The sequence below is a fragment of the Bos indicus x Bos taurus genome, chromosome 10, assembly GCF_003369695.1.
Source record: "Bos indicus x Bos taurus breed Angus x Brahman F1 hybrid chromosome 10, Bos_hybrid_MaternalHap_v2.0, whole genome shotgun sequence".
Classification (NCBI taxonomy): domain Eukaryota; kingdom Metazoa; phylum Chordata; class Mammalia; order Artiodactyla; family Bovidae; genus Bos; species Bos indicus x Bos taurus.
The window spans coordinates 94,213,179-94,229,013 of NC_040085.1; the positions used below are offsets into that span (position 1 = coordinate 94,213,179).

Sequence of the window (15,835 nt, forward strand, 5' to 3'; positions counted from 1 at the left end):
CGAGGCTCAGCCTGGGTTTCTGATGTGAAGAGTTGAAACACTTTTATTGCCCCACAGTCACAAACAGTTTTAATTAAATTGTACAAGCTCTTTAAAATGTATATGTATATACTGGTCCAGTTAAGGTAAGCCTAGTTACAATTCTTCTGCCCTGAAAAAGCACTACTTTGAATTATTAAAAATTAGAATATTAATGTGGACAAAACAGGAAAATCAAGAATCAGGTCCATCATCCTTAAGTTGATACCTCACTTTAGGATTGTTATATACATATAGACTAAACTGAGAGAACTTTCCCACATGTAAAATGAAGAAGAGAATAAAGAAAAGCTTTCATATAATACAATCATAAATTGAGAGATAACACAAACTTTTTGGTAAAAATATAAATATGAACCAAAGTTGAAACAAACCAAAAAAAGTACTTCTTCATGGAGTGGGTGTTAGTACATTCAAAACTTTATTAGCCCTCTAACTACAATTCCAGATGCTGTGGTAACTGCTAGGTATAAAAAATGAGGGAAAAGAGAAGGCAAAGAAACTTACAAAGACACGCTCCAAGGCTAAAAAACGACCAGGCAAAATGACAGGTGACAGTTATACTGGACCATGAAGGGAATAATCAAGTGCTGTAGATTTTTCATGCTCTATAAGTCCAATAAAAAGCTGCATGTGGACAATTCCCCGCAGGTCCAGGGGTTAGGACTCCATGCGCTCACTGTCAAGGGCACAGGTCTGATCCCTGATCAAGAAACTGAGACCCTACATACATACACACACATACTCACACACACCCACACACAAAAGCTGCATGTGTATGTGTCTGACTCAGAATAACATCCTGTAGGCCTAAGAATCCCAAAGTGCGTTGTCAGGTAAGTTAGAGGACCTTTCACCCTTTTCTCTTGCAATATACAGATGACACATGCAGAATGTGTTCCTATAGGCATATCCACATTATGTGCTGCAACACAGTTGAAACAGTCTGCATGCTGTGAGTCATGTTATAAGTACAGCGAGTCAGTTATAACTACACTTATTTGTCCTCCACTTCTAAAAATCCCTTGCACAAAAGGCTGAAGATGACACACTATGCTACAATAATGTGGTTTATATCTGATGTTTTAAGCAATGCCTAGTAACCTGATAAGTATTTCCATATGAAATCGTTCTTAACCTGCCTTCCCAATATAAAATAAAAATTTTGTGAATTTAAAAATATTTATGAAACATAAGCAATTTACATTTGCTAATGTTGCCTAATGGTCTATAATGTCTTACATATCCTCTTAAATAAATGTGAATGACTATATGGTAAATTAATATGGGAATGATTTGACAACTGATCTTTGTTTCAGGTATTAACCGATTGCTCTTGAACTGTTTCATACACAACTGCATGCAGACAGCTGGACTCTAAATATTGTACATTTTAATCACCAAAGTGAATGTTAAGCAAAACACCACTTTAACATTAAGAGCAAATATCCCTCCAAACCCTCCTGAGCTCCTAATCCTCACGCGTCAACACTCTCTATGAACTGTTCTTTCATTTGTGGTGTCTCCTGAGCTCCCAAATGATGTTAAGGACGTTGTCAGGAAGGGAGATTCTTTCCCTCTCACAAACCTGGGTAAGTTTGTGCTCAGGAGGCTGAGCACTAGTTCTAGCTCCTGCCAGACAATGCCCACGCAGGAAACTGATTAACTGTATGTTTTGGAAAAGGTTTTTCCTTCGTTGTACTTTTTCTTTTATTATGTCCTCTCAAAACTTTATTAGAAAATGAAAAATCTAAGTTAAGAGTGGAAGATTAATTTTAATTGACCTATTAAATTGTTTTAAAATTTATGGGTGACAGTTAAAGGCTTATTTAAAATTATTAATGTATTTCAGAAATGTTCTTATACGTGTCACCCCATAAATAAAAGTTAACTTGGAGAGGCTTGGTGGGGAGGGAGAGGCTGACAGAATTAAGTTATTTTTTACATAGTTCTATTAGCAAAACAAACAACTTTTAGTGCTTGCAAAAAGCCCTAACATCTGTGCCAACAACTACTGTCATTTACAATAACTAGAATAGGACTCAAGTTATCTCAAAGATACTTTCATTGCAAAAACCATCTGGCACGAGTCCTGTAATATAGTTCAAAAAACAGACAGATGGTGAAAAACATTTCTACAGAGTATCTTTGGTAATTCAACACATCTAATAAAAAACCTAGTTGAATCCTGAAATCTTTTAGTTGTATCATCTTTATATACAAAATTCACTGACTATATATTTATGTTGAAGTTGGATAAAACATATTATAGTTTACAAATAACTATATAGTTATAAACTTAGATATACTTTCAGATATAAAAATAAGTTATTTTGTCAAGTTACTTACATTTTCAGTTAAAGGAAGGCTATCTATTCTTTTAGTGAGATTCTGAAGTTGAGCATAATACCAGTCTTTTTCCTTTTCTTCTTTGTCAAGGTCAGCAAGAAGCAATGATCTGTTTTTCAAAAAAAATTTAAGTTTACACAATGCTAATACAGAACACATAACAGCAACTCTAAGCTATAACTGTAATGTTTTCTAGTTAAAGTAATATAATGAATCAGTAAGAATTTTACTAATTTGAGATTTCTGAAGGTGGGACTTAGATTATAACCATTAAAATTTGAATATTAAAAGTTTTAAACTTTTTCAGCTAAATAAGATGGCAACCATTCTTACTAGAATATTTCCATTCTAACCAAATGCTTTCTTCACATTTATTTACAATCTAAGAATTTGATGTTGGTATACAGTAAAAAGTACAGATTTAATAAAACTCAGATATAAGAATAAAAAGTATAATAAAGAAGCAAAGAAAAGCAGTAATTATGCAAAAAAGAAATCTAGAGTATAGGGAACTATTGCATGTAGCTTTCAGCTTCTTATTGGTCAAAATAAGAAATATATTATCACTGTGCAATAAGAGGAGGTTGTTCTGAGGGAGAGAAACATTTTCTTAGGCTTGGAATCTGAAGATGAACTTGTTACATAATTTGTGACAACCCAATCGATGATGTCCTCAATTACAACCTATATCAATACTCTATACCTGATCAATATAAACATAAATGCAAAATAAAGTGTTAAGAGGAAAAAATCAGTAGACACAAGAAGTATTAAAGATCCTGCATGGCTCAGAGGGTAAAGCGTCTGCCTGCAAGGCAGGAGACATGGGTTCGATCCCTGGGTTGGGAAGATCCCCTGGAGAAGGAAATGGCAACCCACTCCAGTACTCTTGCCTAGAAAATCCCATGGACAGAGAAGCCTGGTAGACTACAGTCCGTGGGATCGCAAAGAGTCGGACACGACTGAGCGACTTCACTTTCACTTTCACAAGAAGTATATGATCTATGTCTTTTTGTGTGACTCCTTCCCTAAGCGACCACTATTATTCTCTTATATTTATTTCCAGAGACATTCTATAAAAATGAAAGAATGTATGTGTGTGCATGTACACGTACATTTTAAAACATAAATAATAGCATATTATTAGCTGTGTTGTCTTATAACTTTTTACCACTTAAAGCCCATCTTGGAGATCATTCTTGTATCAGAATATAAAAAGGTTCTATGTGTTTTTCTGCTAGCTGCAAAGATATTTATGAATCCATACAAGAGTAAATAGTAACTGATTCTACGTTAGAGGGCATTTAGGGTCTTTTTTTTTTTTTTCCATTTAGGGTCTTTCTAATCTTTTGCTATTATAAATAATGCTCCACTGAATATCCTTATAAGTAACTTCATTGTACAAATATGCAAGCATGTATAGACGACAAATTCCTAGGATATGTAAATTTTTAACTTACTGTCCTTACTAGATATTGTACCAATTTATGCTTCTGCCACCTTTGACAATCTAAATGCTTTATCAAACTTTTAAGATTCTTTTACATTTCTAGGGTTTAAAAAATGGTGTATCATTAAGGACTTCCTTGTTTTTGGCCATGCTGCACAGCCACACCATGGATGGAACCCCAGCTCGCGGCATTAGAAGTGCAGAGTCCTAACCACTAGACGAAAAGGGAATTTCCAATTACTAAGGTTTTAATTTGATTTCTTTTAGTATGGGTAAGGGTAAACATTTTTCCAAGCTTAAAATCCATTTTTATTTCCTTTTCTGTGGCTTTTTCTTATTTACAGGACCTCTTCTGCATTAAGAATGATACTACTCTGTCAGTTATAAATGTTATTTTCTCAGTTAATCACTTGAATATGAAGATATTTTTTATTACAGCTTCTGGGCTTTGCTCTTACTGAGTCATTCCCCACTCTGACTCTGTTATTAACACTTTAAAATTCTATTTGACTATATTTTCTTGATGAGTATGTATGAATGTATGTGGAAAGTTCTACTGTTGCTAAACTTTCCTTTTTTTACTGAGAAGCAACTTGACAAATAAGAAATAAGCCTTCACTTTTTGCTGTGGCAACCTCAGTAGCGGGGGAATTCATGGGAAGAAGCCAGATCCTGGTTACGATGTACCAACCTGAGGCAGAGGTGCTGACCAATGAGAAGCTGCCCTCTCCCTTCCATTTTTGACAACAGGAGCAGGAGAAAGCAGTGCAGAAATCCTGAACCCCTTTCACAGGCTGGGTATTACAACTAGCAAAAAAATGAGATCTGATCCTATTTTAAAATGATCCCTGATGAGCACCTGCAGGACCTACCAGGACTAAGGCAAGGAAACAAGGGATAGAGGGAGATGCTATTTCTTCTGATTCAGTTCAGTTCAGTAGCTCAGTCGTGTCTGACTCTTCGCAACCCCATGAATCGCAGCACGCCAGGCCTCCCTGTCCATCACCAGCTCCTGGAGTTCACCCAAACTCATGTGCATCGAGTCGGTGATGCCATCTAACCATCTCATCCTCTGTCATCCCCTTCTCCTCCTGCCCCCAATCCCTCCCAGCATCAGAGTCTTTTCCAATGAGTCAACTCTTTGCATGAGGTGGCCAAAGTACTGGAGTTTCAGCTTTAGCATCATTCCTTCCAAAGAAATCCCAGGGCTGATCTCCTTCAGAATGGACTGGTTGGATCTCCTTGCAGTCCAAGGGACTCTCAAGAGTCTTCTCCAACACCACAGTTCAAAACCATCAATTCTTTGGCGCTCAGCCTTCTTCACAGTCCAACTCTCACATCCATACATCACCACTGGAAAAACCATAACCTTGACTAGATGGACATTTGTTGGCAAAGTCATGTCTCTGCTTTTGAATATGCTATCTAGGTTGGTCATAACTTTCCTTCCAAGGAGTAAAAGTCTTTTAATTTCATGGCTGCAGTCACCATCTGCAGTGATTTTTGAGCCCCCCAAAATAAAGTCTGACACTGTTTCCACTGTTTCCCCATCTATTTCCCATGAAGTGATGGGACCAGATGCCATGATCTTAGTTTTCTGAAAGTTGAGCTTTAAGTCAACTTTTTCACTCTCTTTCACTTTCATCAAGGGGCTTTTTAGTTCCTCTTCACTTTCTGCCATAAGGGTGGTGTGTCATCTGCATATCTGAGGTTATTGATATTTCTCCTGGCAATCTTGATTCCAGCTTGTGCTTCTCCAGTCCAGCGTTTGGCATGATGTACTCTGCATGTAAGTTAAATAAGCAGGGTGACGATATACAGCCTTGACGTACTCCTTTTCCTATCTGGAACCAGTCTGTTGTTCTATGTCCAGTTCTAACTGTTGCTTCCTGACCTGCATATAGGTTTCTCAAGAGGCAGGTCAGGTGGTCTAGTATTCCCATCTCTTTCAGAATTTTCCACAGTTTATTGTGATCCACGCAGTCAAAGGTTTTGGCATAGTCAATAAAGCAGAAATAGATGTTTTTCTGGAACTCTCTTGCTTTTTCTGATTAGTCTTCAATAAATTGGCTTATTTAATCAAGATCTGGGTGCTAAAAGTGCTCAAATGAATAAGCTAATTTTAGCGATGGTACTGGAGTAAGAAAAATGTTAAGGAGAATAGGGCCAAGTTGTTGCTATCAAGTTTAAGACTGAACTCTGGCAAAATGCTCTTGCTTGCGAAGCCAAAGTCAAGAGCCAACGTGGTAACAAGTGGTTAACTGACAGGAGTTGATCTTATGACTCATACCACAGTATTTAAGGCTCAAAACTGAAAGGAAGCTGGTGGGTCTTTATCATTTAGCAGATTAAAGGCTTGTTTAGTGACTGTCAACAGTCTTCTTTAAAATGTAAATGTTAGGTAGGAAGTTAGACAGGAACAACAAGGGGAGGCCTGGCTGAAAGGGATGCAAGCTGATCTCTGAACATCCCTGACACACTCATGAGAGCTCACAGATGTTACAAAATAACCAGAGACTTTTCAACTACTGCACATGGGCCCTGGGCACACAGTGGATAGAAAACAACCAGGGGGGCTTCTCCAAGTAACCTTAGGCAGTTAGGAGGCCATTAAGGGCTCATGAATATTCTACATCTAATTATAAGATGGACTTAGGGGAAGACATATGGTAAGGCATAACAACACAGCCTGCTGTTACATAACCTGAAATTGTCAAATGGCCTTGAGTGTATGACCATTTGCATTCCTCTCGTTGATTTGTGGTGGGTACAAGCCCTACTCTGCACCAGGCGTAACCAAGAGGAGGAGACTGGACATATAATAAAAGGGGAGCCAAGAGGGATCAACTGGAAAGATGGGGAGGGCTCCTTCGGGAGTATCTCACTAAGAAAAGATCTGTCTGCTTGAGCTGAACTCAGCTGCAACTTGTCTGATGTTCCACACCTTTTGGTCCATTGCTCCACATTTTTATTGCGATGAGACAAGAACCAAGGAAGATAAATAAACTGACCTGACATAAATTTCATGTCTTCTTAGTCCTCTAGCTAACTCAGGATCATCTAGAAGAACATGGCACATGTATCAGGCATTTAAATACTTGTTAAAAAGTATTAATGGCTAATGTGACAATAACTATTTGAGTGTATCAGATATAGAGTACTAAGCAGTTGTTTTAAAATATCTAATTTCATCCTCACAACATATTTTAACTGGAAAACTGAGGTTCAAAAAGGTCATGGAGCTTCCCTGGCAGTACAGTGGTTAAGAATCCTCCTGCCAATGCAGGGACACGGGTTTGACCCCTGGTCCTGGAAGATCCCACGTGCCCAGAGGTAACTAAGCCCACGCGTCACAATTACTGAAGCCTGTGCTCCCTACAGCCCGAGTGCAGAACAAGCCCCCATTCTCTGCAACCAGAGAAAGCACCTGTGCAGCAAGGAATACCCAACACGGTCAAAAATAAAAGTAAATTAAGAAAAAAAAAAGGGTATGGATCTGGGCTTCAGTTCTGGCTTGACTATTTTCTAACACTTACCTCACTTAAACTTACTGTATCTATAGGTAAGACAGAGAACAAGAAAAAAAGATACAGAGATAGTTTCTATGACTTAAGGGATGTCTGGAAAGAAAGAGTAGAAAAACAGAGGGGGTAAAATCATCAAAGAAATAACAGAATTTTCAAAAGTTGAAGAAAATAAATCCTAGACCTATTCAAACTATCAAGTACGAGAGCAAAATACAGATTTTGTCACATAAACAAGGGCTAAATTTACCTTCAAACAATGGTGAGAACCAGGAGGACACAAGATATTGAGAACTACACACACACACACACACACACACACACACTCTTTGTGAATAAAATCAGGCCTTTGTCACATAAAGCAAAGTAAGTTCCTAGGAAAACTGGCACGCTCATATGCCTCTTAACAGCTCAAAGAGGACAAAGTGGTGGAAGAATGTATACTCCAGTTAGCTTCTGATTTTTCAGGACAGTGTTTCCTAGACTCTCAGAAACAGTCCTGGTTCAATATATGAAACAGAGATTCATTTAAACTCAAGAGATTAAAGAAAGCTTAACACTATTTCTGGCCCATGATTATTGTTATTTTTAGAGATGGTCACATCTAAAACCAGAGAGAAAGCAGTAAAAGGTCTTTTGCCTCTCAATGAGATATGCTGGGTATTTTCCATATGTTAATATCCATTGTTCATAACTCCACAAGGTAGAACCATATTCCTATTTTACAGAAGGAAATGACACAAAAATTTAAAGACTTGACCAAGGTCCCAGAGAATTTATACATTTGTACATTTATGCAAATTAAGATTTATGAATTTGAGTATTTCTTGAAAGTCCAATAGAACTTTTAGGAATATAAATATAATATGGTATCAATCATGCATAAAGGAATTTATAATCTTACAGGAGGTACAAAAATACTTGACAAAGTTTTTGGTAACTATATATTCTGATACTTGTGAGATGATTTTAAGTTCAAGAAGAAAAGAATTAACATACTAGCTCTTAGAAACAAGAATTGATTCTGTATCAAGCAACATTTTTTTAAGAAACCAAAACTGATAAATTGTTTCACTTGTTTAATAATGGAAACCAGTCAGCTTATACTGAATCTGGTAGCTATTTAATTCATTTGAAAAGATAACGGAAAAGTCAATCAAAACTCAGTTACATATTTTAGCCACTGTGATTATGTGTACTATTTGTACATTATTCAATGTACAGAGCATTTGAGCATTAGAATCCCAAGAAACTGCCTCCTTCACATTTTTAGATGTAAGATAAGGACAATCAGTAATACACTGCTTTGAGACAATAAATGGAAAATGCTCTCTAGTGCTGCTTGTGATCACCCACCACACACGCTTCATAATTCCTGTTTTGTATTGTCACAAAATGACAAAATCTAGCAAAAATTGGAGTATAAAAGTTTACTACTTAATGAAGAAAAGTTACCTCTCTTTTTCAAGTTCTTCTAAATAACCGGTATTTTCTCTGCTTCCATTTACAAACCCTCTTCTTGGAAATGAACCCATAGGAACAGGACTGCACTCTCCTGAGCGACTAGATACAGATCCTTCTCGGCTTCCGTAAGAACGGAGGGACATTTTGGACCGTAGTTTCACTCCAGGGAAATTACTGCTATCTAAGTTAAGTTCTAAATAAAATACAGACAAGTTTTTATAAAACAACTGCTTTAAGTGATCTAAAATATTCCTAATGTAATTATATTACCTTTTAATAATGAAACCTTAGGTTCACATTTCAACCCTCAAATTTTAAACCACTTTATATATATATAAATACATTATATATATATCACATAAAGTATGCAGGAGTACTAAATTATGGCAGTTATTGAGCAGCAGATCTATAGAGGGACAGAGGGAATCCTTATCACAAATGCTGATGCTCAGAGAAATTCACCGACTACTGGTTCTATAAAAGAAATGTCCTGAAAAAAACCCAGGCCAAAGCACATATAAAAGGGTACACTTGTGGTGGTGACCTTTTGCAATATACACAAATACGTGTCATTAATAAAAAGAAGTGTTCACCTTTTGGTATAGAGACCTGCAACTTTAGATTTCTATCAGAGAAAGCCTCAAATGTATATGAGTGAATGAACAATTATTTAGGAACAGAACAGCTAAACTTTCCCTCCAAGATAGCTTGAATCAGTCCGGTGGAAAAAAAGTATGTTAAAGAAAAATTAGACAGAATGTCCTTTCTTAGATTCTTACTAGGTAATAATATACTTGGGGATCCAAAGGTAATTTCTCTGCCCACCTTCAATTACAATTAAACTTAGCTGATTTGATATTTGAATTTTTAAGTAATAAAACAAGAAAGACATTCTTTCAAAATTCTATTAAAAATGGCTTAAAATCAGTATGTGTGTGTGTGTGTGTGTGTGTGTGTATGCACACAGATAAAGCACTTCTATTCTGAATGGAACAAAGAAAGGCACTGACTCCTTCAAATGAAGCAATGGGTCCAGTCTATAGCATAAAGCTTAATAAAGGCCTACTTAATGACTGGCAGAAGAGCAATGCATTTTAGAAAGAGCTGAAAATTGTAAAGAAAGGTATCTAAAATAGTTTATTTAAAGGCAGTTAAATGTTTTAACTGAAAAAATGACAAGCAAATAGACTTTTTACATATTTGTACTTAAAAAATTACATCCTAATGCATTAGGCTAAGAAAATCCAACACCAACATTCTAATCAAGAGAAGCATTATTTGGATATATACACCTAAAGATGACAACTGGAGCTTAAAAAATTACTTTAAAACATTTTTTAAAAATTTACCTTTAAGACGCTCTAATAAATCAATCTGTCCAGAAGAAGCCATAGCTTCATCTTCAATACTTCCTTGTAGTTGTTTAAGTACTTCCTGTAAAAAAGAACATAGTATCTCAGTATGACAAAATTCTAAATAACTTTTTGAAGATATGATTTTAAGTTTCTTGGCATTTAGGTCTGCTGGGGGAAAAAAGTTATTTCAGATCTATCTGAAAACATATAAAATGCAAAGTACTTTACAGATACTATCTATTACTAATTATAAATAATAAATTACAGCCCAATGACAACACTGATACTTTGTGACAATGGTGATACAAGTAGTCTCCACACAGTATACACAGGATAGTTAAGATATGTTATTTGTAACTTCTGAAAGAACAAAACACGGTGGATTACTCTCATTTTTCAGATAGACCAACTGAGACTCAAAGATTTGCTGAAGACACAAAAACTAAACTTGTACCAACATGGCCATGGAAGACAGCAAATTAACACATTATGCTGTTTTATTTAACACCCCAATTGATACCAAGCATTTATGTACTCAACTTATATACATTCTACTAGTACACTGCTTTATAGTCAGCAGATAGTTAAATGACTGTACGCTGTCTCCCAACTTTTGATCCATTACGTCCTTTCCCATCTAAAGCCTTCTCATAACAAATTTTTGTCAGAGAACGTTAAAAACTTTCACTTCCTACTAGTTTTTCTGTATGTTCCTTAACAATAATTTATATGTATTTTTACATTTACATATTCTGAGGCATCCCATTCTAGTTCATAACAAAATCTCTGCTGGCCAAGTAGGATTCCAAATGCAAAACAATGTATTTGAACAGTTACAATCCTACAGCTATGGGCAGTGTTCCTCTATGTGAAAAAGGATCCGTAAATAGATTGAAAAGGAAACCTGTCAAGAAGAGTAAATATAGTAAAGACTATGTCAGTGGTTTCAGAGAAGGCAATGGCACCCCACTCCAGTACTCTTTCCTGGAAAATCCCATGGACGGAGGAGCCTGGTAGGCTGCAGTCCATGGGGTCGCCAAGAGTTGGACATGACTGAGCGACTTCACTTTCACTTTTCACTTTCAGGCATTGGAGAAGGACATGGCAACCCACTCCAGTGTTCTTGCCTGGAGAATCCCAGGGATGGGGGAGCCTGGTGGGCTGCTGTCTATGGGGTCGCACAGAGTTGGACACGACTGAAGCGACTTAGCATGTCAGTGGTTTACCTTGACAGTCACATTAGAAGCATTAAGAAAAGAATTCCTATGTTAACAATAAGAAATAGCCTGTGACCTTAATGATCTGCCCTTCATATAAAGACCATGTTGGAAGTTAAAAGGCTTAGATAAGCAGATGTGGGAATATGGAGGTGATTGTTATTTACAGTCAGAAATTATGTCAGTGTATCACAACCGCAAGATAGGAAATAAATTTGCACAGGGATGTCTTTCTTGAATGAATATAGATTGCTACAAACATCAGGACACAATTCTCTTCCATAAAGTTTGAGAATTACCATTGGAGGCTACCTGCAGTTTTCAGGATCCTGAGTCTCCTTCCATCCACTGCTGCTTGCAATTCAATGATCTTTTAATCTTATTTCTTATAATCCCTTGGAGAAGGAAACGGCAACCCACTCTAGCATTCTGGAGAATCCCATGGACGGAGGAGCCTGGTAGGCTACAGTCCACGGAGTCGCAAAGAGTCGGACACGACTGAGCGACTTCACTTTCACATAATCCCTAGTTTCACAATTCAACACTTACCTTTCTCAAGGAACTATCAATGATATGTCTCTAATCCTAACCTCACAACTTCAGACTCATTTTCCCAGTATGACTGATAGATGCTTAACATTCAGTGTGTCTGGATGATATGCACTGTATATGTAAACGTCCAAGCTATCACCCTGTGCCGTTAAATCCTGTTCCTTGCCTTATATCTGTTCAGTTAAATAGCAGTAGCCTTCTTTTCCCTTTCGGCTCAAATCTTCAGCCTCGTGTCTTTCATCTCCCTGATCAGTTATCAATTCTGTATTCTAGGCTTAATATCTCTTATTAGCCATCTCTTTTCTATTCTTATGTCATTATCCTGGCTGTTGACCCCACCAAAACTACTAAAATAATCTCCTAAATGGTCCTACCTTGCACAGGACTAACAGATTAATAAAACTTTTAAAGCACAGCTCTAATCAGGTCTTTCTTTATACATGATCCTTCTCTAGAGCCTATCATCAGGTGTTAACAGTGAGTATTCTATAGAAGTTGGGATTACAAGCAATTTTTGTTTTTGGTTTCCTCATTTTAAAACAACAGATATTATCAAAACAAATATTGTTTTCAGAAAAAGTACAAGCATTTAAGAATTGAAAAGCAACAATTAAAAGAAATCCCTGGCATGTCATAGGACACACACTTAATTTTTGAAAATTAACGGCATATTACTGGTTTTTAAAAAACATATTAAAAATAATAAGGAAAAATTAAAATAACACCAACAGAAATGAAAAGGCCATGTAAATCTGCATGCTCAACAATAAAGGATTAAATAAATTTATGGCATTAGCCAAACAACAGAATATTATACAACTACAAAAATACTAAGTAATACTTAATGACATGAAAAGATGGCTCTATTAAATTAAAAAGCATGCTGCAAAATATGATCCCATTGAATGCATGTCTGCATAAAATGCACAGAGAGAAAAATGACTCTTTGCGACCCCATGAATCGCAGCACGCCAGGCCTCCCTGTCCATCACCTACCAACATTAAAAATTTTTTTTTTAATGGGTGAGTTTGATCTCTCTTTGTCTGTATTTCCTAAATTTAAAAAATAGTGAATATACATAACTTGTAAGTTTTAAGTTTCTGTGCATATGGCTAGAAGTCTATTGGTAAAAGCAATAACCATAAAGTAAATAAAATTATTGAAATCTAAAGTTAAAAAAATTAAAATTTCAAAACAGCTATCTTGAAAAGCTACTTATTCCAATGTGTTCTCTTAAATTATTCTTGTAAATTCTGAGTTATGAATCTCAAAAAAATGCAGTCAATTTATAGATCCAGTTACTCTGTCTCAAGATGACACCACCCAGCGTGACTACATTCCTACTTTCTTGTGAACAGGTTGTGTCTATTCCATAATAAAAATTAAGCTCATTTCTTTTCTGTTTTACTGAGATAGAATATACATATGAAAAGCACACCAATCTTAAATTTCTTATATAATCCAAGTATCCATGTAATTGCCACCCAGGGAAGACACAGAACATTTCCAGTATCTCAGAAGGTTCCCTTTTGTCCCTTACCAATCAATATTCATTCTCCAGAAGTAACTAGTACTCTGATTTTTGTTACCAGTTAGCATGCTTGTGAATTGCATATAAATGAAATCACATAGTACACTATCTTTTGTGTCTTGTGTTTTTTGCTCACCAAAGTCTCTATGACACTCATCCCATGCTACTGTATGTATCAGTTATTTAATACTGTGCAGTTGTCCACTGTATGACTAGATCTCCACTGATACATCCCTTATCCTTTTGATGGACATTTGGGTTGCTGCCAGGTTGGAAGCTATTATGAAGAATGCTACTACGTACATTCCTGCACTTATCTCCAGGTGGACACACGTACTCACTTCTCTTGAATATGTATCTGGAGGTTTAAATGCTTAGTCACAGTGATTAACTTTAAAAGAAACTGCTGAATGGTTTTTCAAAGTGTTTGTGCTATTTTATACTCCTACCAGCAAGGTTTAAGTTTGATTCTTCCTAATTATAGATTCCAATTCTCTGTTGAGATTTTCTGACTCTTTATCCATTTAATCCATCATTTTTCCCAAATCATTTAAAATAATTATGTTAAAATCCTTGACTCTTACTTACAATATGTAGATCATCTTGGGATTTGTTTCTATTACCTATTTGCTCTGTTGGTTATCAGTCATTTTCCTATTTCTTTGTACTTCTTGTAACTTTTAACTGTATGCCAGTCATATGTATACAAGAACAAGAAAGACTTGAGATTAGAGTTTCCCTTACAGAGTTTGCCCTTTCTACCACTGGGGTCTGATTTCCTTCAACCAATAACTGAAAATGGGTTGCAGATGCAGTTTAAGTGAAATTCATATGGGATTTCCTAATAGCTCAGTTGGTAAAGAATTCGCCTGCAATGCGGGAGACCTGGGTTCGATCCCTGGGTTTGGAAGATCCTCTGGAGAAGGGAAAGGCTACCCACTCCAATATTGTGGCCTGGAGAATTCCATGGAATGTATAGTCCATGGGGTTGCAAAGGGTTGGACATGACTGAGTGACTTTCCCTTTCGCATCTGATTTGGTTTGCTGAGTTCTTTCAATGTATCTCTTCTCTTAAATTTAGACTAAGGAGACCTGCTATGTGAAAGTATTCCTTTAGCAGGATGTTCCTCCTAACATTCTGCTTCCTAGTCCACCCCAGCATCTTTCCCCTCAACAAGACTCAGCTAACATCCCATGTTTTTGGAGAAAATGTGAGAAACCAGTCATACACTTGGAGCTCCTCTAAACGTCAATACTTCACATATGCCTGTGTGTCTGTCAACAGTGGAGTCTTCATGCCTGTGCCAATGATTAGCAGTCTATCCCCACAATCAGCAAACACCCCTGGGAATAAAATTACTGGTGATCTCAGCTCATCTAGAAAGGGCTCTTTCCTCTTAGGAATTTTAGTTAACATAGTCCTTGATGATTTTACAGTTCTCCAATGTCTTTAAAAGAATGGTTTTTGTTTTTATCCAGTGTTTTCTAGTTGCTGCGGTAGGGCTGATTAATTGCTTGGAGCTGCATACTGAATACAGCCTAAAAAGAAGTCCTTAATTTCAAAGAGGTTTTTAAAAGAAAATGCTACACAACTACAAAGCAATTCCAAACAAAATATTTCACAAGAATGTTTTGAGAAATGATGGTTTTTTAAATTAATATGTAATTTTAAAGGAGAGAATACTCATTTGTATTTATAAATTCTGGAAGTTTGGTTTTACAAAATCGTATGCTGCTGCTGCTGCTGCTAAGTTACTTCAGTTGTGTCCGACTCTGTGCAACCCTTTAGATGGCAGCTCACCAGGCTCCCCTGTCCCTGGGATTCTCCAGGCAAGAACACTGGAGTGGGTTGCCATTTCCTTCTCCAATGCATGAAAGTGAAAAGTGAAAGTGAAGTCGCTCAGCCGTGTCCGACTCTTAGCGACCCCATGGACTGCAGCCCACCAGGCTCCTCCGTCCATGGGATTTTCCAGGCAAGAGTACTGGAGTGGGGAGCCATAATCAAACATTATTTTAAAAACATGTTAAGATTTTAAAACCATGAGAGAATTAATTATTACAGACAAATTACTGTGGTCATATAGGTGAACAGAAAATATCAATGAGTAACTGTGTCATTTCAAGGGAGTTTTAACTTGACCCACTTCTGTTTTTCTCGCTATGTCATAGTTACTGATATCTTTCATTACGATAAAGGTATACTTGGTAATTAAATCTTCAAAATAAATTATGAACTATGCCAATTTGAATTTTTACTTCTCATTTTTTTCTTACACTCTGAAAATAAAAGATACTCTCCATGTAGATGGTTTAATAGTTAAAAAAAATTTATAAATACTTCATTTTACTAAAA

The 15,835-nt window shown here is 36.5% G+C and overlaps 1 protein-coding gene across 12 annotated transcripts in view; it reads right to left on the reverse strand.

Moving 5' to 3' along the window:
- APC (APC, WNT signaling pathway regulator) overlaps window positions 1-15,835 on the reverse strand; it is a 134,834-nt gene that overhangs the window by 58,875 nt on the left and 60,124 nt on the right. For 11 of the 12 annotated variants that reach the window (XR_003512865.1, XM_027552602.1, XM_027552595.1 and 8 more), the window contains 3 exons: window positions 10,176-10,260; window positions 8,818-9,019; window positions 2,389-2,497 (listed from right to left, as the gene is read on the reverse strand). Coding sequence is in view for 10 of the 12 variants with exons in the window: in XM_027552602.1 (XP_027408403.1) it covers window positions 2,389-2,497; window positions 8,818-9,019; window positions 10,176-10,260 (396 nt within the window). In the remaining 2 variants the exon portion in view is untranslated. Of the gene's footprint in view, window positions 1-2,388; window positions 2,498-8,817; window positions 9,020-10,175; window positions 10,261-15,835 lie in introns of those variants that run through there. The other variant, XM_027552606.1, reaches the window with a different exon arrangement.